Raw genomic sequence first — 22250 nt, 5'->3', positions numbered from 1 at the left:
TCGCCCGACCCGGCCACTGCCCGGCCGCTGCCGGGCGGGTCTGCACCTCAGGAGCCGCCCAGCCCGCACGCCCGCGGACCTAACTCGACTGAGTCATTGTAGGTCCATTGCTGGTGAGCTCCGGCGGGGACAGCGCCGGGCTGCTGCCTTCCGAGAATGCTGCGGTTATACGGTCTGGCCACACGGCAGCAATCGACAGAGCCGCCGTCAGAGGCTCTCGGACCCGCGAGGGCACAGCGACGACCGTCGGCGGCGGCAGCGGCACAGCGGGCAGACCACATAGCCGCATAGCCGCATAGCCGCATGTAACCGCATGTAACCGCATGTAGCCGCATGTAGCCGCAACTCGGCAGCGGCTACGAGACTGGGCGTGCCCGCCGAACAGGCCACGCGTACCCACCATACAGCCGCGCTCGGCATAGATTACAGTCTATAGATCAAAAATCAGAGATCGGGGTCGCGCACATGCGACGCAATGGCCAGCACCCAGTCGCCCACGTCCGTCGCAGATTTGGCCCCAAACAGGTGGTTAGTCTGGTCCGTCACCACGGCAAAGACGTGGGCCCGCTGCAAGGCCTCGGAGAGTTCGGGCTCGGTGTCGACGCGGCACGCGGCCACGTTGATCGCCAGCAGGTCGTCTGCGTCGGCAGCCGAGTGTATGTACAGGAACGGGCGGCGGAGCTCGAGCCAGCGCCGGTCCCAGGCCCGCATGGCCATGTCGGGCACAAAAACAGCGCCGGCGCGGGCCACCGGCGCCCGAGGAATCGCGCGGACGAGGCCAACAAACTTGTTGAGCGCGTTTGTGGGCGGCGCCGGCGGGTGCGTGGCCCACAGCCGCAGACAGCGGGCCAGCAGGGCCGGCGCGGGCGTAGTCGAGGGCGTCGGGGGGTGCGCCCGCAGAATGTCGCGCGTGCGCAGCACGTCCAGGGCCCGCCGCCGCCGCGCGGCCGCGTCCGTGTAGTCGCGGACGAGCCGCACGGACCGCGGGGTCCAGACAGCAACGTCGTCGTCGGCCAGAAGGCCGCGCGCGTACTCTGCCGGGGCTGCTGCGTCGTAGGGCAGCACGAGCATGGCAAAGAGGGCCGAGTGCTCGTACAGCAGCCGGGCCGAGGCCAGCAGCAGCGCGAGCCGGCCGGGCGCGCCGGTCTGCCGCGTCTGGATCACGGCCACCACGTCCGCCGAGAAGTCTGCCGGCGCGATCAGGCACGGCGCCGAGACCGCCCACGAGACCGCGAGCGTGACGGACGCCTTGGGGGCCGTCGGCCGGTCGAGCTCGGCCGACGAGTGCGCGCTCGAGTCCCATTGGCCGGCCACGACGACCGTGCGGGTGCCGTCGGCGTGGGCGATCGTGCGCGGCCGCGCGACGAGCCGCAGCTCGACCCGCGCGACCGGCGCGCCGGCCACCGTGACCGCCAGCCGGCCGGCGTCGGACCAGTCGAAGGAGTCGCCGGAGGAGTGCGTGAGCGAGACCTGCACGCGGCGCTGCACGCCCTGGTGCAGCAGGAACGTGCGGCGGTCCTCGCCGGCGTGTTTGAGCAGCCCGGCGGGCTCGTACGCGCCCGACTCGGACAGCTCGAGGACCTGGACGCGCACGAACACGTCGTGCGCGCGCGCGGCCGGCCGATCGGCGGCGGCGGCCGTGCCGGCGGCCGTGCTCGACAGCACGCGCGGGCCGTCCTCGCGCATCGAGTCCCAGCTCTGCAGCTTTTCGAGGTGCATCGTGCGCACGCGCGCGTAGAACCGGATCTTGAGCGCGGCCGCGCGCGGGTCGGCCGGCAGCGCGGCCGCGCCGAGCGCCAGCACGGCGTCGAACTCGAGCGGGCCGTCCGCAAAGCCGCAGACAGCCTGCGTGGACGGCACGCCGTCGGCCAGGTGGCCGGGGGCGGCGCCGGCGACGACGAGCTGCGCGTGGACCTCGGTGAACTCGCGCTCGGAAAAGCCGTCGACGGACCGTAGCCGGACGAGCACGCCCGAGCCGCGGTCGCCCGGCGTCGCCTCGAGCTCGACGTGGGCGATGCCCACGATCGACAGCGTGTGGGGCGAGATCACGTCGGCCGCGTAGACGTGCGGCCCGGCCGCCGACAGACACGACAGCGGCACCGCCGCGTCGCCCACGGCCGAGTACATCGGCCGGAACGGCGGCAGGAACGCGTCGGCCGGGTCGTCGGTGTCGGCGCCGGCGGCGCGAGCGTCGCGCAGCGCGCGCACGCGCTGCAGCTGGCCCTCCAGCCGGGCCAGCGACCACGTCTGGACCGAGGGCGTGCTCAGGTCGACCACTCGGACAGCGACGCACGGCTTGGCGGCCGCCAGCAGCGCCGTGTCGTCGTCAGGCTCGTCGTCGTTGAGGATGAGGTCGTACGCAGACGGCAGCGTCGCGTCGTCGTCGTCCACCACCGTGAATTGGAACCGCAGCCGGCACCCAAGGTCGTGGGCGAGCGCCTGCGCCTGCCGGAGCGTGGCCGTGTGACGGTAGATGGCCTCGGACATGCGCACACGGCCGGCACGGGTCCAGCGGTCTGCGGCGAGCCGGGCGACGGCGCGCTCGCGCTCGCCGAGTGCGTTGCGTTTGGGCGTGGCAAGCAGCGAAGGCGGCCGGGGCGAGTCGGGTCTGATCCAGGGCGAGTCGAGTCGGGGCGACCAGGGCGACCCGGGTCGGTCGGATCGGTCGGGTCGGTCATCGCCGGGTGACACGAGCGACGCGGTCGACGCCGGCGACGCGTTGCCGATGGGTGTGGCTAGAGGGGCGGGGCTGGAACTGAGGCTGGTGCGGGGCATGCCGAGGGCCGCGCCGGTGGCCATGTTGCCGCCGGGCATGTAGCCGCCGGGCGTATTGCCGCCGGGCGTGTAGCCGGCAGTCATGTTGCCGCCGGGCATGTAGCCGCCGGGCGTATTGCCGCCAGGCGTGTAGCCGGCAGTCATATTGCCGCCGACCATATTGCCGCCGACCATATTGCCGCCGCCCATACCGCCGACCCCACTGCCCTCCCGCGTCCGAAACACGTCCGCACCAGGGCTCCCCGGACTCGCCCCGCGGTCCCAATCCGGCCACAGCGCTCGACTCAGCGCGTCGTCCAGGCCGGCTATCTTGCGTTCGCGTCCCCGCGGCGATTCGTCGTCGTAGAGGTCCATCTGCGACTCGGGCCGGCCCGTCCGCAGCGACCGCACCCGCCGCATCTCGCTGTAGAGCCGGTCGAGGTCGTCGTCCGGCAGGTGGTCGAGCGACAGCGACGAGTCCGAGCCCAGAAACGACGCCAGATCGTGCCGCGACGGCCAGTCGCCGCTCGACAGCGACAGCGGCGGCCGGCGGCCCGAGTCCTGGCTGGCGGTCTCGTCCGAGGCCGGCGACAGTGGCCGGTCCGGCCGGTCCGCAGCCTCGCGCTGGCGCTGGGCCTCCTGCGGGTGATTGAACCGAAAGACGTGGCCGTCGCCGAGCATGATCCGGTATCCCGAGTGCAGCGCGCGCGGGCCGGCCGCGCGCAGGCCGTTGACCAGGACGGCCGCGCCCGGGGCCGGCACGATCGTGACGGCGCCGGCCTCGTTGCGCAGCTCGCAGTGCGCGGCCAAGATGCCGGCGCCAGCCAGCCGAATGTCTGCGTCGGCCGCCGCCGCGTTGCCGACGCGCGTCACGCCCGGCGGCACGTTGTAGACCAGGCAGTCGGCCACCAGCGGGTCGTCCGAGAGGTTGACCAGGCACGGCACGGTCCGCGAGGCGCGCACGGCGACGAAGCCGCGGTCGAGCGTGATCCCCAGGTCGTCCAAGACCTGGTCGCGGTGGCGGGCCGCGGCCAGCCGGGCCTGCCACGCGGCGTCGTTTTCGGCGAGCTGCCGCTCGGCCTCGTTCAGGCGGGCCACCAGCCCGGCCGTCGCCGGGCTGTCCGTGGGCGCGGCACCGGGCGAGCCGGCCACACGCGCCCGCAGCGCCGCCAGCTCGGCCTGCAGCTCGCGCACAAGCACCGCCCGCGGGTCCTCGTTGACGACGGCGTGCGTGCGGATCCGCTTGGCCGAGTCTGCGTACCGCAGCGTCGACAGGGTCTCGCCAAAGTTGACGTCCGCGGGCGATATAGCCGCCAGCATCGCCGTCTGGCTGTTGCCGCCCAGCGAGTCCTTCAGGAGCCACGTCAGCGCCGAGTCGCGGTACGGCACCACGCCGCCGCGCCGGGCCGCCAGCACGTTGATCACGCGGCCCAGCGTCGACAGCGACTTGTTGATCTCGGAGCCCTCCTTGAGCAGCGCGCCCGACGCCTGCGTCGCCGCCGCGCGCTCCGAGCCGGCCAGGTCGACAAGCGAGATGCGCGAGACGCGGTCGCCGTCGGCACCGACGGCCCGCTGCGCCAGCGTCAGCGTGAACACGGCGTGCGACCGCGACGAGTTCTCGTTCATGCCGGTGGCCGCCACCGTGCGCACGCGGTTGCCGGCCTCCAGCACGGCGGCCACGTCCGCGTACGACCCCACGGCCAGCCGCGACTGCGGTCAGCGCGCCCGCGGCGCCACGTACCAGATCCTCCACGTACGGCCCGAGCGTGGGGTGTTCGCGGATCCGCAGGGACCCGCGCTTGGGCGCGAGCAGGTCGCGCACGCGTTCTGCCGTCAGCAACGCCACGCGCCGCCGTACCGTTGTAGATCTCGAGGTAGGCCACCTCGACGGCCGCCGGGCGCTCGGGCTCGGCGGCGAGGCGCGCAAACAGGGCCTCGCAGATCCGCGGGATCAGGCCGGGCTCGTCCGCGGTGCCCATCATCGAGTACGACTTGCCGGACCCGGTCTGGCCGTACGCAAAGATGCAGTTGTTGAACCCGGCGAACGCGTTCGCCAGCAGCGGCCGGCCGAGGTCCTCAAAGACCGTGTCCTGCGTGGCTGCGGTCAGCGCGCCCTGGCCTCGGCGTACCAAACGGTCGGCTGTCGTCGCAGCTCCAGTACGACCGGTCAAACGTGAACGAGCGGCCGCGGTCGCGGTCGACCGAGCCGGCGGGCCCGGCCGGGCCGGCGCCAGCGCCGCCGTCCGCACGCTCCCGCACGGTGGTCTGGTTGCCGTCCATGTCGACGACGCATTTTGCGCCAAGCGCGCGTTCTGGGTCAGCCGAGCGCGCGCCAGACTTACCACGCCGGTTCAGCGGCCGCACGCGCACGACCACCTTGATGCTGCCCGCGGCCTCGTCTGCTGGCGCCATCGGTCGCTGTGGGAGTGGGCCTGCGTCGTGGGCGCGGTGGACCGCGCAGTGACACAACGACACGTAAATAAGCCCGGGCCAAGACTAAATCTACGCAGGGTCTACACAAGACAAGCCACCGTTTATTCGTACATAGCACCGACGCGTCTGGGGGGTGGACGGCGAGGACGGGCGGGCGGTGAGCGGAGCGGGCGGGTGGTGAGCGGAGCGGGCGGGTGGTGAGCGGAGCGGGCGGGCGGTGAGCCGCAGGGCGTGCGGCGCAAGCACGGGCGAGCCGCAGGGAGTGCGGCGTGCATGCATATAGCCGCACGCGTGCATGACCGCGGCTGGCCAGAGTCGCACAAGCAGACACACGCGTGTGGCCGGCCCGCTGGCCGTGGCTTGCCGGCCACGCGCGCCGCCGCAGCGCCACGTAGCACCGCCCATCGCCGCCGCAGCGTAGCATATAGCCGCCGGAGCCCAGCATATAGCCGCCGGAGCCCAGCATATAGCCGCCGCAGCGCAGCCGCACGCGGCCGCCGCCCACGGCGTCGCAGTCCACGTCGCACGCTGTCGGCACCAGCAGCACCGCCGGCGGCTGTGTGCGGCTATATGCGGCTATACGGCGCGGCTATATGCCGCGCCCGCCGTCCGTCGCGCCCGCCGTCCTCCGCCGCAACTCCAGCCCAGTCCCCGTTCAGCCGTACCGCCGCAGGTTGTCCAGCAGCGCCTGCAGCTCCTGGTCCGTCTTCTTCGCCGCCAGCGACGGCACCAGCGTCTTGGCCTCCTCGGCCTCCTCGCACGACAGCGAGCCCAGCTGGGCGATCTCGAACGGGTGCAGCTCGGCGTTCTCCGGCGACTTGAGCAGGTGCTCCACCGCGCTCACCGTCTCCTCGTCCTTGAACCGCGCAAAGATCGACAGGTACTCCTGGGTCTTGTGCATAACCGGGTTCGACGACAGCAGCTCGTCCTCGTCCATGTCGTCCGCAGCCATGTCGTCGTAGCCGCCCTGGCCGTTCATCTCGCGCTGCCGCTGGCGCATGGCCGCAATCATCAGCAGCCGGGCCTCGCTCAGGTTGAGCGCGATCAGTGGCGTCTCGATGCCGTCCGCCGACACCTGCTTGGCCTCGAACTCGGGCCCGAGCGAGAGCACCGCGGCGTCGACGTCGTCGACCATGCCGTTGATCGCACGGCGGGGGCGCGGTCTGCTGGCCATCTGCCGTCAGCGCGCTCCGCGCGGCGCGGCCGCGGCCGCGCCGGGGGCTTACCTTGGGGTCGGTAAAATTTGCGGGATCGTTGCGCCGTCGCGAGTTTTTACACCACCCACCACCGCGCCTGCCGCCCGGCCACGCCAGCATGGTCGTGTTCTCGCTCTACATCCTCAACAAGGCCGCCGGACTCATCTACCAGGTGCGTGCGCCCGCCGGCCCGTCTGACCGCAGCGCGACTTCAACGAGGGCCTGAACCGGCTGTCGTCGAACGACTACCTCGTCCTCTCCGGCACCTTCCACGCGTACGTCTGCCGCCGGCCCTGCTGACCCCAGTGTCCATGCGATCGCCTCGCGCATCTCGCCGGTTCCGTCGTCGTCCGGCATCGAGGTCCTAGAGACCGACACCTTCCGGCTGCAGTGCTTCCAGACCCTCACCGGCACCAAGTTCCTGCTGCTGTCCGAGCCCCGCCAGCAAAACACCGACGCCATCCTGCGCCGGATCTACGAGCTCTTTGCGGACTACGTCATCAAGAACCCCTTCTACCAGACCGAGATGCCCGTCCGCTGCGAGCTCTTTGACCGCCATCTGGGCGCCTACATCAAGGGCCTGTAGCCCGCCGAGCCGCCGAGCCGCCGGTCCTCGGCACCGCCGGCCTCCGCAGCGCGGATGGCCCCATAGACCGCAATGCATGCATCTTGTACACAGCTTGTGTAGCCGCTGTATGACCGCCGCCGGTCATGGGCTGGAGGGGCGAGTCTGCGGCGACGATCCGTGGAGATTGGCTGCCCTGCGCAGAGCCCGGGCGCACGTAGCGGCTACCGGTGGGCTTGGGGGGCCCGCGCCGGGCAGCCAGCAATGACGGAGTCGTCGTGGAGACTCGTCCGGTCTGGCATATAGCCGCACTGCGGCTATATGCCGACCGCGGCGACTCCGCTGACGCTGGCTGTCCTACGGCCAGACTCCAAGCGGACTCTGCCCGCAGGGCAGCCACCCTCGATGGAGTCGCCGCCGGAGGCTCGCTCAGCGCCTAGCAGATAGCCGCCGTGCGGCTGTATGCTGAGCCCCGCCGACGACTCCGCCCGCCGAGAGCTGCTGTCCCGTGGGCAGCCTGGCGGCCGGCGGAGGTCTTCGTACGCCCGGACGCTCGCCCGCAGGCCACGGCCGATCCAGTCGCCGCCAGAGGCTCGCCGTTGGCTAGCATATAGCCGCTCAGGACCGCCACGTCAACGGCGACGGCACGTTTGTGTTCAAGGGCCGCGAGCGCCGCAGCATCTACTTGCGCCAGCCAGCCGCCGGGCTGTACACGCCGGGCGGTGGCCGCACAGCCCCGGCACGTCCGCCGCACAGCCACCCCCGTCCTTGTGCCCCACCGAGCCCAGTGGCTATATAACCGTCGGCGGTTGTATGACAGGCGCCGCAGTGCGCGCTGCGCGCCAGATCGCGGTGCAGGCATATAGCCGCCGAGGGTCCCAAATCAAATTTTTCAGAGATCATCGTCACCACACGTCCCCCACACAGGTGCCTGGCACCAGTACATGAGCAGGCAGATCGCGCAGGTGTTGCGCGCACGGCAATTGAGCATGGCAGACTACGAGGCGTTGTTTCGGCCGCCGGTGAACCGGGGCATGCGGGTGCTGGACCGCGAGTTCTTCCGGCGGAGCGTTCCGCTGGCGGCTGCGCGGTTCGCGGACCCCCGGCTGATCCCGACGTTCAGCAAGCAGTGCCAGGCAGACATCCTACAGCTGCAGGGTGTGCCGCACGTGGCGGCGACGACGGTGGCCGGCGAGGCGGCCAAGGTGGTCCGGCTCGCGCCGCACGTTCGGGCAGACGACCCCAGCACGCTGGCCGAGAGCACGCGGGCGCTGCTGGCGGCGGAGCCGTCGATCACGCTCGAGCCGCACACGCTGGAGCTCAAGTACGGCCACTGGCGCGCGGACGAGATCCTGGCGGCGGTGCTGCCGGAGGAGCTGCTGGACGAGGTGCCGTCCGGGTTTACTATGACAGGCCACGTCGGTACGTGGGTTGTATTCTATGCTAATGGCAGCGCACATGAACCTGCGCGACGAGTATCGGCCGTACGGCCGGCTGATCGGCGAGCTTGTGCTGGACAAGAACCCCAAGATCCGCACGGTCGTCAACAAGACGGACTCGATCGACACCAAGTTCCGCACGTTTGCGATGGAGGTGCTGGCCGGCGACGACGACACCATGGTCGAGCACCACGAGAGCGGGTGCCGGTTCCGGTTCGATTTTGCGCGCGTGTACTGGAACTCGCGTCTGCACACCGAGCACGACCGGCTCATCCAGACGTTCCGGCCCGGCGAGGCCGTCTGCGACGTGTTCGCCGGCGTCGGCCCGTTCGCCGTGCCCGCCGGCCGGCGTGGCATCGTCGTGCTCGCCAACGACCTCAACGGCCCGAGCTACGCCGCTCTATGCGACAACATCAAGCTCAACAAGGTGAGCTCTCCCCCGCGCGGCCGGCGGCGCGCGGCCAGCCGCGCTCGCGTGGCTGGCCGCGCTCGTCCGGCTGGCCGCGCTCGTCCGGCTAGCCGCGCTGGCCGCGCTCGTGCTGCTGACCGTGCTCGTGCTGCTGTCGCTGTTGCTGCGCCGCGCGCCGCGGCGCCCGTGCTCGCGTTTCTGGCGCTTTTTGCGCTCGCTGCGCTCGCGCGTGATGAATATCTGGAACACCGACAGCCGCAGCACGGTCACAAAGTTGGCCACGTCTAGCATGCTGACTCCAGGTCGCGCCCTATGTCCACGCCTTCAACCTCGATGGCCGCGACTTTATCCGCGCCTCTGTGGCAGCCCTGCGCGCGCTCGCGCGCGACCCGATCACCGTCCCGGTCCGTGCTCCTAAGCGCCTGAAGCCCAGTCAGCCACCGCCCGCGCCCGTCACCGTGGCCGTGCCGTCCACGCCGTCCCGCTACGTCATGAACCTACCGGACACCGCTATCGAATTCCTCGGTAAGTCTCGCACCCGGCGCGCTGCGCCGTGTCTGGCGCCTGGTGCCCCTGCTCGAGCTGCTCCCGCGCGGTCCCGCGCTCTCGGCTGTGCGCTGGCTTGCAATCGCGCAGAGTCCCCGATTGTGCCGGTGGAGGGTGCTGAGGTTGGCACGGCGACGCCGAAAAATTACAAAATAAACCGGCGCCGCTCTACGCCGTTTAGAGTTAGCGCGTCTACACAACCCCAACCGCGCGCTGCCTCTTACCTCATCGGGAACTCCGCATACGACATGTGGCCAGGCGCGCCGCCGCCCGCGCACGCCACGCCCGTTGCGGCGCCGCACACCCGCTTCAGGCCTGCCTGCCGCCCGGCGCTAGCCGCTTGCCGTAACACTGCTAATGCCTTCTAGATGCCTTCCGCGGCCTGCTCGCCGACGACCCCGGTGCGGCCCTGCCCCGGGTGCACGTCTACTGCTTCCACAAGTCGGACCCGGCCGCGCCCAAGCCGACCGAGCCGGAGGTCCGCGTGGCGCTGCGCGACCGCGTGGCGGCAGCGCTAGGCCACGAAATCGACGCGGCCGCGCTCGACCTGCACTTTGTGCGCCAGGTCGCGCCCACGAAGGGCATGTGGTGCGTCTCGTTCGACCTGCCGGCCGCGGTCGCCCACGCGGCTTAGTTCCCGGCCAACCCCAATGCTGAATCATGTGTCGAACTGTGTTGGAGACCCGTGATGTAGACCCACCGGCTAGCGCTAGTGGCCAACGGCCGGCCTGGCCAACGGTTCCCCTGGCTTGGCCTCCGTGGCGCGTCGGCCGCTGCCGACGCTCGGCCGCTGCCGAGCCGCACCGCGACTCGCCGCTTATGCGACTCACTAGCCTCGCCAACTCACTACGTGCAGCGTAGCCGCCGCCGGGCCTGGCCTCTGTAGTGTCCATTATGTCTATGTAGGCTACGGCGTGCATATAGCCGCCACATACAACCGCAGTGGTGCCACTGTGGCTTTGGGTGTGGCTGCCCCATCAACTGCCCAACGCCTGGGCGCGGCGTGACTTGTGCGACTGCGGGTGCGTTGGCGGCGGGCGGGCGGAGGCGGGCCGGCGGGAGCTGGGCCGTGGCTGGACGGGCGGCTTGCGCGTGGCTCATCCAGTGGCCCACGGCGGCTCACGGGAGACTCACGGCGGCTCACAGGCGGATCACATGTAGCACACGAGTCGCTCACAGCCGCCCGGCGCCCACCAGCCACCGCCGCGCCGAGCGCGCCACACCGCCGCTCGTCGCGCGCCGCCTACTCGTCCAGGTCCGCAAACAGCGGCTCGCACAGCGTGCCCAGCCGCAGGTGCAGCGCCCGGTAGTAGTCCGGGTCGTCCAGGCGGATGTCGGCCTGCGCCGGGTCGTAGAACGCCGAGAACAGAAACGGCGCCCGCTTGTAGATCACCAGCGACAGCAGCTCCGGCTCAGCGTCGGCCGGCTCGGCCGGCGCCAGAAACACGGTCCGCCGCGTCACGGTGGCCGCCAGCGGGTCGTCGTCGTCCAGCGAGCCCAGCAGGCCGACCAGGAACCGGGCGTCGGCCAGGTCGTCGCGGCCGTCGCGGCCGTCGCGCGGGTTGAACGTCTGCCAGTCGATGGCGTCGAGCGCGTCCGGCGCCGGCGCAACGTGGTTGTCGACGACCCAGCGCGCGTACTCGGTCAGCGCCGGCACGGCCACGTAGCCCAGGCCGGCAAACACGCAGCCGGCGCCGCGCTCGCGGTCGAGGGCCTCGTCCGGGTCGCCGAGGTCGCCAAAGGCCGGGAAACGCAGCACGAGCAGGTCGCGCAGGCCCGCGCGGCGCTCGCGCGCGGCAATCGCCCGCACGGCGTCCGCGGTGGCGTCCGCCAGGCGGCCCTGCTTGAGCGTGAGCGCGTGGTCCATGAACGAGAACGCCAAGGTCGACGCCGCGCCCAGCAGCCGCGGGTCCGCCTGGGGCCCGAGCCCCGACCGCGGCGGCGTCAGCACCGCGTTCGGGTGCGCCGCCGCCAGCGTCGTGAACGACAGCTCCCACTTGTGCAGCCACCAGGACCAGAACAGCGCCAGGCGCGTGCGCAGGTCCTCGGCCTCGATCGCGGCCTTCTCGCCCGCCGCGCGGCCGTTCAGCCGCGGCAGCGGCCCGTGGTGCAGCCGCCACTGCGTGTGCCCGCGCACCAGGTGCGCGTGCAGGGCGGCGTACGCCGGCAGGTCCTTGCGTGAGTAGTCGATCTTGAGCTCGGTCCGGCGCCGGCGGAAGCCGCCGAACGACGCCCGGCTCGACTTGACCGACGACGCCGACGACCGCGGCGGCGACGGCGCCTCGACCTCGGTCTGGATGCGCGTGAAGTTCAGGCACGCTGCGGTCCACCACCCGGGCTCGAGCTCGAGCACGACCGTGCGGGTCTTGCGGGTGTCGATGATCTCGACCGGCCGCTGGTTGGCAAAGTCGCTCGCGAACGAGATCACGCCCTGGATGAGCCCGACCTTGCGCGCCTGCTCATCGGGCGTCGCCGTGCCCGTCTGTGATGTGTAGAAAAAGACCTGGTCGTGCACGGTCTCCTCCGAGACCGCCAGACCGGGGTTGTAGATGCAGAAGTACGACACCGTCGGCAGCGTGACCTGCGCCATGGCGGCGACAGCGCCCGGGCAGCGTCAGCCGGCCGGGTAGCAGGGGCCGACCGGGCAGCCGGGCGGCGGCAGGGGCGGCGGCGGGTCCGGGTCCGGGTCCCCGACAGGTCCGCGACGGTCCGAGAGGGTCCACGGGTCCGCGGCGGGTCCGGGACAGGACGTCCGTGCGCGGGAAAATTCTCAGCGGCTCGCGGGAAGCCACGCAGTTCGCAGGCGTCCGGCGCCTGCGTTCGAGCGGCCGGGGGTTGCGCCGGGGGTGCGGGCCAAGGTCGTCTCGCCGGGTCGGCTCGGTCGTGCGGTCAGAACGGGACATCGCAAATTGGCCGACCAGCCCATATACCCGCCGGCCATATAACCGCCGCCACCGTCCACCCCACCCCCCTCTCTCCACGATGCCCCGGCTGCGCCAGGCCTGGAAGAAGCGGTTTCCGCAGATCGACGGCGTGCGCGCGTCCGACAGCGACAGTGACGCTGACATTGTCTATCTGGACGAGCAGGGTACGTCTCGTGCCCGCCGCGCTGACCGCAGAACAGGACGAGCTCATTGCCGGCCTCCGCGCGGAGAACGATGCCGCCAATCGGCGGTTCCAGGTACGTGCGGGGACGCGCACGGACGATGCTGATGCAGATCGCGTTCGAGACGCTCGCCGTCGTGCAGATGCCCATGTTTCTGGTCCATCCCGCGCTACGCAGCGCCGGTCCGCTGCTGATCTCGCTGGCGCTGACCGTGCTTGGCGCGGCCGCGTACGTGATGCACGCCGCCGGCAGCGCGCGGGCGCCGCGGCCGGTGGCTACGCTGAACCTGGTCCTGGGCGGGCTCGTGGTCGTGCTGGCCTACATCCGGCTGCGGCCGTTTTTTGGCGCCGACTACCTCTGGCTGAGCCCGCTGGGCTCGCACGTCGCGGTGCTGCTTGCGCGCGAGTGGATGAAAGAGGGCGACGTCGCCAGCTTAGAGTCCTTTCGCTACAAATACAAGGGCGCGTAGCTATCGCTCGTCGTCGTCTGACTGCCAGTCGTAGCGCGCGCGCGCGCTGGCGCCGATCCAGCGCACGGCCGGCGCGCAGCACGAGCCGGCGGACCGGCCCGAGCTGGCGTCGTCCAGCACCGGGCTGCCGCAGCTTGGCACCGTGCAGGCTGTGCCCCGGCTCGAGACCGAGGCCGAGTCGGCCGCGGAGCGACCTGACGCGGACGAGCCGGTGGACACGTTGCGCACCGGGCGCACAGGCGCGTCGCCGTAGAGCGCGCGGCGCAGCTGCGCCGACGGCTCGAGCGTGGCGCCGGCGTAGGGGGGCTCGACCGGCTCGGCGCGCGCGCCCGCGCGCGCGCGTTCGGTGCGGTCGCGCCCGTCGCGGGTGTCGCGGACGTCGCGGACGTCGCGGGCGCCGCGGGGGTCGTGCCGCGGCTCCGGCGCGGCCGGCCGGGCGACGTCGGTCGCCGCGCGGCGCACGAGGCCGGCTGCCAGCCGCCTCCGCCGCTGCAGGCCCTCGGCCTTGGGCTTCTCTGGTTCGGGCAGCATGCTTGCCGCGGATGCGCTGCGCTGGTCGCGCCGGAAGAACGTCGACCGCTTGCTGCTCGGCCGCGGCTCAGACGCCAGCGACACGGTCGACCCGCACTCGCTCAGCCGCGACGATCGCCCGGTGACCAGGTCCAGCACCGAGCTGTTGCTGTGCGCCGGCCGCGGCTCGTCACGGCCGGCCACCCGCAGGACCGACATCACCCTTCGGACGCGCTGGAAGCTGCCCGGCCGCGCCGTTTCGCCGCTCTGGCTGCTCTGTGCTCTGTACATGCTGTGACGGTCTGTTGCCGGTCTGACTCTCGCTCTCGCGGGCTCTCGCTCGCTCCCACTCGCTGTCGCGCTCTCTCGCTGGGCGCTCCTCCTCTGCTCCTTCTGCCGCTGTCTTGCGCCGCGCTTTGCTGGTCCAGCCTGCTCTTTCGTTCACCGCTCTCGTGCCGGCTCGGGTTTGCCACGACCGCCCGATCCGCGGCCGCTGTTTGTTTACGTGTGTTTGGAACGAGCCCCGCCCTTGCCTTATTTATACGTAGCCCTTCGCGTCTTACTAGAACAGGGCTAGAAGACTTCCGCCACGTCTGCTTTAGCCGAAGTGGGCCACGCACATGCACGTTTGCGCATTGGATGCACGCCCCGCGCCCTTGGCACGCGCGCTAGACTACACCCGGAACCAGTCCTTCTCTGACGTCTGCATCCTTCCCGCGCGCGGTCCCGAGCCGCACGCTCCTGCGCCGCCCTGCGTACGGCTCCAGGGGCTGGCCATCGTCACCGCTGTGGCGGTGCGTAAGCCGCGGCATCTCCAGGGGTGTCGCACCTTGTCGCTTGGCCCCGTGTCTTGCTCCTGCGTCGTGCCGTGCGGTCGTGCTCGGTGCCACCGTCCTGGCTACTCGAGCCATTGTCCTGGGACGCCCCGCGCGCCGCCGATCCAGCCCGGCGAGCGCCGCGGCGTGGCCCGGTCTGGAATACTGTCCGCGCAGACCGTACACGCTCCCCGTCGCCGCTCGGTCCGCCGGATCGCCGCCCGCCCCGCTGTCTGCCACCTGCCGCCCTCTGCCTGCCACCCACCGCGTTCGCCTGGCCAGGAACGAGCGGCACCTGTCACTCTTGGCGCCTACTCGCGTACGGCTGGTCGCTGTTTCGGTACCGAGCTCCTGACGGACCGTCCAGACGTCGTCTATATTGTGACGCGTGACTCGTCTCACACCCAGCCGCCTCCGGCCAGTCCGGACGAATTGTCTGTGCGGCGGCAGCGACATGATGCTGGAGCCGACCGGCGCAGACGCCGTGCCGCGAGCCAAATCGCACGTGCCAGAAGGGGCGCGCAGGCGCGCAGAACCGCGAGCCGCACCATATAGCCGCACCCATATAGCCGCTAGTTGTGCCAAGTAGCCGCCGGTACAACCGCCCGCGCAGCCGCTCTCGCACGGCCACGCACTCGTCCAGCCGCCCATCTAGCCGCCGAGGGCTCCATCGGCGTTCTGTGTTTGCCGTGTAGCCGCCAGCCGCACCCGCTGCACCTGCGAGACCGCCCCACGCTGTGTTTTGTTGTGTGGCAGTAAGCTTAGGAGCCTATTGACCAAAATCACAGGTCCTCGTATGACAGCCATATGGCACCTGTCATTCGCAATTGACGTCTCCACGGTCCACGTCCTGCTGAGTGCAAGTCTTCGGGTGCCTGTCTGGACAGCCTTTTTGCTAGCTGCCCCGCGGGCTTGCGATCTTCCAGGCGGTGGCCCTAATTGGCCACCGGTAGCAAGTGCCGTCCACGACAGCCGCCCCCTGAGCCGTCCGTAGACCGGTCTTGTCGGTTTTGAGCTGCTCCGGTTCTGTCGCAGCCGGCCCGCAGCCGCAGCAACACCGTCCACGACCTCTGCGACCTACGGGACGTGCAATTGAGTCCAGAGACCGGCCGCGAACGCGACACCGCTGCTGCGCGACCGCGATCTGGTCATCCTGCCGATCTTGCCGTGCCACCGGAAAGTCGGCACACTCATCGGACCGAAATTCTAGAAGTGACGGTGTGGCGCGTCTGCAAGCTCGATTGCCGTCTGCCCCCCGATCCTGGCCGAGCACGGCTATGGACGGAGCTGCACCGTTGCCGGTCCTCGGCCGGCGCAGGTCCCGCTATTTTTGGACTCGCCGAGGGATACGCCCTGGCGCCAGGAGAACGCCGGATCAGCGCCACCGGCAAATCCGGATGCCGGGGATCCCCACAGATCTAGTGTACCCCATGTCCCAAGAAGCTGGCAGTGTAGGTTGGTTCGGCGTATGGCGCAGGGTACAGCCGAGGCAAATTGAGCACGTAGCCACCAGGGAGCAGGGACTTTTTGAAATGGCCTACGGAATGGACGCTGCAGGACGAGTCAAGTCCTTGGCATGCAACCGGCAGCTTATGCCAGGGGCGGTACCGGCAGTGGTAGCGAGGCGCAGTGCAGGGCAGGTATGCTGGTGGCGGCGGCGGCTCGGAGTCGTTGCTGCACAGCTCAAGTCGTTTAGCATGGAATTACCGTAGCAGAGATCTGGTCGGATCGGCACGTGGAGACCGTTCGGTTTGTCCGAAGGTCGTGTCTGCGTCACTCAGCATAAGGCTCAGCGCGGTCGTCGGCAGGGGCGCCGTAGCGTGCTAGGAACAAGTAGTAGGACGGGTCCTGCCGAACAAGGCAGCCTTGTCGGTTTCAGGAAATTGGCATAGCAGGCGGCGGCTCGTGCGGATCCTGCGGGTCGCGCGGCTCATGTGGGTAACACGGTGCTTGTGGGTAACACGGCCCATGCGGCTCAGAGACTTGTGCGGCGCGCACCTCGGGGTCAGGGGTCAGGGGTGTTGCCACGGCAACCGCTCAGCGTAAACAAACGGCCCGGGGCCGCGCCTCCTCCATTGAAGACCCAGCTACGTCTCTCCGTGGCCGTGTTGACCACAGAATGGAGGCGCTGTTGTCGACCTCGTTCGACTCGCTGTCGTCGTACGACCCGTCCTCGGTCCGTCGCGGTCTCCGTCAGATCGAGGGCTTGCTTGCCCACCTGTGCCGGCCCTACACCAGCGGCAGTCGCGCGGGCGACACCCGGATTGCGGACGATCCGGCCTACCGCGAGTTCCTACGGCTCCAGGACGGTTTTGAGTGGAACAGTACGTGTGCGCTCGGCCGGGCTGACCTCAGTCGCGCTCAGGCTCACGGCCTGCCTCGAGCGGCTGCTCGGCCAGGAGTCCAATGACCTTACCACCCTGCTGATCCTATCTACGCTCAACCTGCTCCAAGGCGCGCTCCTGATCCACGCCGCCAGCCGGCGGGTCTTTGCGCGCGAGGTCAACATGACCATCCTACTCGATTTGCTCGAGCCGCAGTCGTCGCCCGCGATCCAGGGTGCAACCATCAACTGTCTGGTCTGCGCTCTGGTCGAGGAGTGGGACAACGTCCGCACATTCGAGGCCCTGGATGGTCTGGCTAGCGTATGCTCGCTGTTCAAGCGCAAGGACACCGAGAAGGACGTCAAGTGAGTACGCATCCATCGAAGCTAATCCAGACTCAAAATCCTCGAGTTCCTGTTCTTTTATCTCGTGCCCGAGCCACCGCGCCCGCCCGAGGGCTCTGTGCGGTCACTAAGCTCCGTTCGGGCCCGGCGCCGGACTACGGAGGAAAAGCAAAAGATGCTTGGCAAGTATCTCAGTAATGTCGAGAGCATCGTGCACGAGCTGCAGCAAAATCACCCATTCGGCGACCTGGGCCTGCAGACCCAGTAATGAATCATATGAAAAAATGTACACGTACCCAAGATCCGCGTAGAGAGCGCTGGCGGCTAGGCGCCTCCTGCGCGCTCCGAAGACCGGGTCCCGGTCCCTTGGGTCGTTCGAACCGAGCGCTACCAGAACAGGCTCAAGAGCCTGGCCGCGGGTCGGTCTTACGTGTGCTAGTCCACGATGCCATCACCGAGTCCGTCTGGACCGCGCCCTTCTGCTCAGCCCGCAATTGTCGTTTTGATTCTGCGATCGACCGGACCCGGCCGTCTCGCGTCATGCCGGTAACGCAATATTCTGCGCATCTATGCACACGGTCGAGACAGGCAGGCTGGACCAGGCCACCACAACCGCTGGCGGGTGCCCCTGCTCGCGTTCCTTAGCTACTGCGCCCAACTTGGCCTGCGCCGTCCTCGCTAGTGTATATGGCATCGTCCCGTCTTTGGCCAGACCGGATTGAGTTTAATTAAGCTTGATTTTCGCTTAGTAGTATCGCAAACCTTGGCGTTATTTGCTCGCGGCCGCGCCAGCGTCGGTGCGTGCTCGATCGGGCGCGGCGGTAGTGGCTGCCGAAAGTGGTGCAGACGCCGAAGGGCGCGCGTCCAGCCCTGGCGTCGGCGCCGAAGACGGGCAGCACGGCGAAAGTAAATCCTGCGCGACGCCAAATAGGTCTGGGCTGCACTGTGTGGGCACACTCTGCGCTGGCGCGCAGCCGCAGATCGGTGCCGTAGGGGCCCCGCTACATAGCAGGCGTCGCGCGGCAGCGACATGCGTGGGATTCAGCGGCTTCGGTTCGGGCGCCGATCAGCTTCGGGTCCCCCCGAGCGGCTGGCGCGGCTTAGTCATGGTGGCATAGACCAACGGTCGCAGCGCTGATCTTGCCAAGACTTCGCAGCGCCGCACACCAGCGTTGCTGGGCCCTGTGATATGCCTGGACGGGACAAGCGTTACGCAGGGCCAGGGCAGGGTGGCAGTGGCGCGCTAGTGAACGAGCAAAGTGGCGTGAGCCGCATTTTGTGCGCCGCACAAAATGCGGCGGGGAGCTTGGGCCATACGCCGCACGTCGCGCGGCGTTCGCGCCACACGGCAGCCGCAAACGCCACGGAGGGACAACGCGCCGTCGGCTAGCCTAGTCACACCGCGCGTACGCGCACGTACCGCTACCGCCCAGTGCCGACGCACGCCAGCTTCTAGACGCCTGTCAGCGTGCATCAGCTGAGACCTGGCATCGACGTACGCTCTCAACGCAAGGCGTTTCCATAGCCTGGCCCGGCGAGGATGGCGGGGAATGCACTTGGCTGTCGGCTGGGGCGCTCGGTAGCGATCCGCTTATCCAATAAGACTGCCCAGGGTTGCAAGGCAGCGCCATATGGTCCGTTTGCAACCTACCGAGTCGGCATGGGCCGCAGCCACTCGGACCGATCGCCGCCGACAACCAGCCGCGGTCACCAGCCGCACGGTTCTCCCGGCGACTGGTGCTGCTGCACACAGTGTCTCAAGTCCGCGACGGGGTGAGGGGGTGACCGAGAACCGTGCTACCGGCTCACCCCGTGGGACGGTGCCAAGGTGCCGGGCGGTTGGAAGGTTTGACCAGAGCTGGATCGGCTAGCGGCAGTCGCTGGGGACCGCGGCACGGTCGCCGGCATGTTTTGGCACTGGCCAGGTGCTTCCTAAGGCAGTCGGCAAACGCCCAGATAGCGGTATCGTACCATGCGCGAGTTACTCCGAGACCCGGCGTGGCGGTTAGAGTTTTAAAAGTACGCGGAAGCTGGCGGGGGGCTTGCTGCTAGACATAGACACTGATATACAAAGGTTCAGTGATTGCGACGGCGCGTAGTTGATCCGGAGCCTTGGGCCGGTGGCGTCGCGGCTGGCATGACCCAACGGCGCGGCGCGTGAGGCGGGTGCGATCGGCGACCAATCGTCGTGCAGAGATGCCCGCCTGACCACCGAACCTGAGGCGGATTGCGTCTACCACGCCATGGTCACGAAGGCCAGCAGGTTGCTCAGGCTGGGTGTTCCTTATCAAGAACAAATTAAAGTCAAACCGAGAGGCAAGCTACGCCATGCCACATACGCGCATGGCCTGAGAACACCGCGTCAGGTGAAAGTCTAAAAGGAACCAGCAAAGCGGCTTGTATGGGCAGACCAGGCAGGTGTCTGGGCTGATCGTGCGGACTGGATCAAAGCACCGATTCCACTGCGTTGGAATTACCGCTGAACGCATGCCGCCGAGGCCTACGGCACCAACCCTTGAGGGCGGCTGGCGCTCGGGTGCGTCGGCGCGTCCGGCTAAGCCAGCCGCTCGCACCTTGCCTGCCAGACATGATATCATTGGCGACTCAGCCGGCGGCTGCTGCCCCCACTGCCGTTCTATTGGAACCGGTCGGCCTGGCTGGTGCGCCTAGATGCGCTGGCCAACTACTATTATTAACACGGCGGGTCTGCGGGCGCCGATCTACTACCAAGCCATTAAAAACGCACGGCACTGGCCATGTCTGGCTAGCCGACCGTTGCGCATCGTAGACTGCAAGGTTGTCTCGCCTGAGACCTCAGCCTCGACTCATGGTGCGTTATCGCCTGTCGGACATTGCAGAGTGTTTGAGGCAGTTCATGGCCAGGCGAGGCGCCAGGCGAGGCGCCAGACGTGAAGGGACGAGTCGGCTATGCTGGGGAGAAAACTTTGGCGATGTCATGGTCTTTGATGCCTGGCATCGTTACCGGCGTTCTACGTCGCACAGCCCACAGCGTGGCTGGTAAGTGGCTGGGTCTGTCGCGCCGGTCGCGAGTGAATTTTTGTCCTGCTGTGGGCTTGGCCAGGTTGTTACGTAAACACGTTGCGGCGGACGGCTGTCTACGCTACCGCCGCGGTGTCCGGTCGTGCCGGTGTTGTTCACGGCACGACCGAACGCGCGGCGCAGATCGGCGCAGATCTAGGCCAGCAGTGCAGTGATGACGCCGGCGTGCGCAGGATTTGGTCGCAGCGAACTGGTCCACGCAAGCACGCATGTGCGCGCAGAGCCACAGTTGTGCCACTACGCCACGGCATGTAGTGCCATGGCCGGTGCAGAAGCAGGGGATGGATAGGGGAGGCTTAGCGGCGCGGAGCACCACTGCGCGATAATGACGAAGTTGTGAGACAGTTATAACAGGACCAAGCGCTCGCGGCGCTGCAGGTGCTGCGCGTGCATGTTGTCCGATGGTGCAACCCGCGCAGGCGACACCGGTGTAACGCTGCGGGTTCTGCACGGGCGGTACATGCAGGCGGTACGACCGGAAGGACAAGTGGGCATGCGAGAACAAGCGCGTGTCGCGTTCTGCGTTTAATTTGCTCGTGGATAGGGTTAGCTTGGCCAAGAACGATAGACGCAGGAGGTCATCGATGCAGTGGCCGATGGCCAGGAGAAATGAAGTCCATGACAGCGCCGCAAGGCACCTGCAGGCGGCACGACGGTGCCGGTGTCGGCGGACTGGGGCGCGATGTGGCTGCGTGCGTGGGAACTGTGCGGCTCAGGTGGCTGTGGTGGCGCTCTACAGGTCGATTCGACTGCGCTTCGGTCGGCCAGATCTCGACTCGAACTCACGACCGAGCTCGCGCAATGATGACGCATCCGTACAACAATTTACCAGCGCTTGAACAGACCTAACGGCGATTTGATAGCGCCCCTGCTGGCGGGACGATGGCTCGTGGCTCGGCGGCCTTCGCCGGTCCAGCCGCTAGTGATCATGTTTTGGTGGAGGAGTAAGGGCAGAGGCTGACAGCTAGCGGTCGGCGTCTGCCGTATGGCTGGTGGCCGTGGCGTTAGCGTGGCTGTAGAGCGAAATTGGCGTGGCGGTGCACAACCTTTAGTGGTTTACAATGCCCACTGGATCGTCTAGCTAGGCCATCCCGGGCCAGCTGTGGCAGATGTTGGTTCGGAGCACCGATAGAGCCAGGTCACAGACTGTTCAGATTGCTGGGCTGCGATAAAAATAGATTTGCATTTGCATAACGCGCCGAATCCCCGTACATCACCAGCATTCCTTAAAGCCGATTTGCGGCTCTAGCCACGCCAGCGCGCTGAAGCTGAGCGCGCCTATAGGGTATATGTTTAGCTCGGCCGGGTTAGTCGACGCCGATGGCTAGGGGCACGGTGTGGCCCATACCTTCGTGGCTGCGGACCATGGCAACCACAGCGGCTACGGCGGGCACAGTGGCCACAGTGGTTGCAGTAGCCACGGTCGGCCCCCCCCCTGCTACAGAGACCGGGCATGCCAGAGCGCGGGAAGTCGATTCCACTCTCCTAGTCCTGTGGCGGACCGACAACCATCCGGCCGGACCAACCAACGAACAGGTGACCGTGACAGCGTGCACAGCTGCCCGCCTGCTCGGTATCCGGCACGGCAGCTGGCCGTCAGGTGCTGCCACCCATGGCGAACCCAGCAACGTCGATCGCCAGATATGCGATAAAGTGGGTACAGGGCGAGGTCGATAGCCGCCCTTACGGTATAGTGCACGAATCCAGTACCTGGCGATATCATTTCCAGCCTGGTGACCAGAAAGCGGTCTAGTGTCCAAGCCCCTAGCGCGCTCAGTTAGCCCAACCCTTAGCTCACCTAGCGCACTAATTGTCTGCAGAGAATTGCAACGCGCTAAGTTTGCGCGCTTGAACTCTCCTGCGCGCTCTGGCAACCTGCGGCCATCTACCTTAATTCAAACCGACGGTTAAACTTTTTATTCTCGTTTGAGCATCGCAAAGTGATAAAACGTATACAGGTACCTCGCGCACTGCGCTGTGCAGTACCCGGTACTGCCCGCAATGATGCCATTTCATAAGTTATTAAGGTTCGGTACTGTTGACCGCTCCTCCACACCGTACCCTGCGCGTTTTTTCGCGGTCCGGAGCCCATCGCTACCCTCAGCGCGCGTGCCGTCCGCGCCTGCTCCGTATACCGTCCGCTTGTTTAGCGCCATCCTCAGTACCCCTACGACAGCGGCTGTCTCTGCCCAAATTCCTTGCCTGTAAGTAGGTGGTCTAAAAGTACTCACCTCGTTTTGCGCGGACTGGTGCTCCGGCACAATCTCCCGAATGACCTCA

The 22250-nt window shown here is 68.1% G+C and overlaps 9 protein-coding genes across 9 annotated transcripts; 5 read left to right on the top strand and 4 right to left on the bottom strand.

Annotated features, from left to right (window-relative positions):
* Positions 1–374: 374 nt before the first annotated feature.
* On the bottom strand, positions 375–5195 carry V1510DRAFT_433745 (uncharacterized protein). The gene is made up of 5 exons (XM_066935523.1): positions 5097–5195; positions 4884–5066; positions 4613–4852; positions 4496–4581; positions 375–4464 (listed from the first exon to the last, which is right to left on the bottom strand). Exons 1-5 carry the CDS (start codon positions 5164–5166, stop codon positions 445–447), a joined length of 4599 nt encoding a protein of 1532 aa, XP_066789494.1. The 5' UTR covers positions 5167–5195; the 3' UTR covers positions 375–444.
* A 647-nt stretch (positions 5196–5842) lies between these two features.
* V1510DRAFT_415231 (HRDC-like protein) lies at positions 5843–6361 on the bottom strand (the record flags this gene model as incomplete). The annotated part of the gene is made up of 1 exon (XM_066933557.1): positions 5843–6361. One exon carries the CDS (start codon positions 6359–6361, stop codon positions 5843–5845), a length of 519 nt encoding a protein of 172 aa, XP_066789493.1.
* An 8-nt stretch (positions 6362–6369) lies between these two features.
* Positions 6370–7061, top strand: V1510DRAFT_415230 (Sybindin-like protein). The gene is made up of 3 exons (XM_066933556.1): positions 6370–6555; positions 6588–6658; positions 6690–7061. Exons 1-3 carry the CDS (start codon positions 6502–6504, stop codon positions 6967–6969), a joined length of 405 nt encoding a protein of 134 aa, XP_066789492.1. The 5' UTR covers positions 6370–6501; the 3' UTR covers positions 6970–7061.
* A 528-nt stretch (positions 7062–7589) lies between these two features.
* V1510DRAFT_415222 (Met-10+ like-protein-domain-containing protein) lies at positions 7590–10090 on the top strand. Its single transcript, XM_066933555.1, has 4 exons — positions 7590–8370; positions 8402–8814; positions 9099–9321; positions 9711–10090. Exons 1-4 carry the CDS (start codon positions 7893–7895, stop codon positions 9974–9976), a joined length of 1380 nt encoding a protein of 459 aa, XP_066789491.1. The 5' UTR covers positions 7590–7892; the 3' UTR covers positions 9977–10090.
* Positions 10091–10215: 125 nt separating this feature from the next.
* V1510DRAFT_415219 (uncharacterized protein) lies at positions 10216–12229 on the bottom strand. Its single transcript, XM_066933554.1, has one exon. The coding sequence runs from the start codon at positions 11930–11932 to the stop codon at positions 10586–10588; it is 1347 nt and encodes a 448-aa protein (XP_066789490.1). The 5' UTR covers positions 11933–12229; the 3' UTR covers positions 10216–10585.
* Positions 12017–12938, top strand: V1510DRAFT_415217 (uncharacterized protein). Its single transcript, XM_066933553.1, has 3 exons — positions 12017–12430; positions 12462–12523; positions 12561–12938. Exons 1-3 carry the CDS (start codon positions 12325–12327, stop codon positions 12915–12917), a joined length of 525 nt encoding a protein of 174 aa, XP_066789489.1. The 5' UTR covers positions 12017–12324; the 3' UTR covers positions 12918–12938.
* V1510DRAFT_402522 (uncharacterized protein) lies at positions 12918–13646 on the bottom strand (the record flags this gene model as incomplete). Its single annotated transcript, XM_066932108.1, has 1 exon — positions 12918–13646. The coding sequence occupies one exon, from the start codon at positions 13644–13646 to the stop codon at positions 12918–12920; it is 729 nt and encodes a 242-aa protein (XP_066789488.1).
* A 2572-nt stretch (positions 13647–16218) lies between these two features.
* V1510DRAFT_415211 (cell division protein Cdc14) lies at positions 16219–17655 on the top strand. The gene is made up of 3 exons (XM_066933552.1): positions 16219–16566; positions 16598–16931; positions 16962–17655. The coding sequence occupies exons 1-3, from the start codon at positions 16362–16364 to the stop codon at positions 17176–17178; spliced, it is 756 nt and encodes a 251-aa protein (XP_066789487.1). The 5' UTR covers positions 16219–16361; the 3' UTR covers positions 17179–17655.
* A 3591-nt stretch (positions 17656–21246) lies between these two features.
* Positions 21247–21700, top strand: V1510DRAFT_415205 (uncharacterized protein). Its single transcript, XM_066933551.1, has one exon. It carries the CDS (start codon positions 21291–21293, stop codon positions 21645–21647), a length of 357 nt encoding a protein of 118 aa, XP_066789486.1. The 5' UTR covers positions 21247–21290; the 3' UTR covers positions 21648–21700.
* Positions 21701–22250: the final 550 nt, after the last annotated feature.

The sequence above is a fragment of the Dipodascopsis tothii genome, assembly GCF_038497935.1.
Source record: "Dipodascopsis tothii strain CBS 759.85 unplaced genomic scaffold V1510scaffold_11, whole genome shotgun sequence".
In the NCBI taxonomy this organism is placed as follows: domain Eukaryota; kingdom Fungi; phylum Ascomycota; class Lipomycetes; order Lipomycetales; family Lipomycetaceae; genus Neoaidaea; species Neoaidaea tothii.
Note: the sequence above shows the minus strand (reverse complement) of the source record. Positions and strands in the feature narration are given on the sequence as shown.

What these genes read in the sequence shown, in the direction of transcription:
- V1510DRAFT_433745 (XM_066935523.1), bottom strand. Translation starts at nt 5,166, where the DNA reads ATGGCGCCAGCAGACGAGGCCGCGGGCAGCATCAAGGTGGTCGTGCGC. An exon ending in GCGGCCGCTGAACCGGCGTG is followed by an intron (nt 5,067 to 5,096) that starts GTAAGTCTGGCG and finishes CGGCTGACCCAG; the next exon opens with AACGCGCGCTTGGCGCAAAA. An exon ending in GGCCGTACGTGGAGGATCTG is followed by an intron (nt 4,465 to 4,495) that starts GTACGTGGCGCC and finishes CGCTGACCGCAG; the next exon opens with TCGCGGCTGGCCGTGGGGTC.
- V1510DRAFT_415230 (XM_066933556.1), top strand. Translation starts at nt 6,502, where the DNA reads ATGGTCGTGTTCTCGCTCTACATCCTCAACAAGGCCGCCGGACTCATC. An exon ending in CCGCCGGACTCATCTACCAG is followed by an intron (nt 6,556 to 6,587) that starts GTGCGTGCGCCC and finishes GTCTGACCGCAG; the next exon opens with CGCGACTTCAACGAGGGCCT. An exon ending in CTCTCCGGCACCTTCCACGC is followed by an intron (nt 6,659 to 6,689) that starts GTACGTCTGCCG and finishes TGCTGACCCCAG; the next exon opens with TGTCCATGCGATCGCCTCGC.
- V1510DRAFT_415222 (XM_066933555.1), top strand. Translation starts at nt 7,893, where the DNA reads ATGAGCAGGCAGATCGCGCAGGTGTTGCGCGCACGGCAATTGAGCATG. An exon ending in TACTATGACAGGCCACGTCG is followed by an intron (nt 8,371 to 8,401) that starts GTACGTGGGTTG and finishes TGCTAATGGCAG; the next exon opens with CGCACATGAACCTGCGCGAC. An exon ending in CACCGCTATCGAATTCCTCG is followed by an intron (nt 9,322 to 9,710) that starts GTAAGTCTCGCA and finishes AATGCCTTCTAG; the next exon opens with ATGCCTTCCGCGGCCTGCTC.
- V1510DRAFT_415219 (XM_066933554.1), bottom strand. Translation starts at nt 11,932, where the DNA reads ATGGCGCAGGTCACGCTGCCGACGGTGTCGTACTTCTGCATCTACAAC.
- V1510DRAFT_415217 (XM_066933553.1), top strand. Translation starts at nt 12,325, where the DNA reads ATGCCCCGGCTGCGCCAGGCCTGGAAGAAGCGGTTTCCGCAGATCGAC. An exon ending in TGTCTATCTGGACGAGCAGG is followed by an intron (nt 12,431 to 12,461) that starts GTACGTCTCGTG and finishes CGCTGACCGCAG; the next exon opens with AACAGGACGAGCTCATTGCC. An exon ending in CCGCCAATCGGCGGTTCCAG is followed by an intron (nt 12,524 to 12,560) that starts GTACGTGCGGGG and finishes ATGCTGATGCAG; the next exon opens with ATCGCGTTCGAGACGCTCGC.
- V1510DRAFT_415211 (XM_066933552.1), top strand. Translation starts at nt 16,362, where the DNA reads ATGGAGGCGCTGTTGTCGACCTCGTTCGACTCGCTGTCGTCGTACGAC. An exon ending in GGACGGTTTTGAGTGGAACA is followed by an intron (nt 16,567 to 16,597) that starts GTACGTGTGCGC and finishes GGCTGACCTCAG; the next exon opens with TCGCGCTCAGGCTCACGGCC. An exon ending in GACACCGAGAAGGACGTCAA is followed by an intron (nt 16,932 to 16,961) that starts GTGAGTACGCAT and finishes AAGCTAATCCAG; the next exon opens with ACTCAAAATCCTCGAGTTCC.
- V1510DRAFT_415205 (XM_066933551.1), top strand. Translation starts at nt 21,291, where the DNA reads ATGGCTAGGGGCACGGTGTGGCCCATACCTTCGTGGCTGCGGACCATG.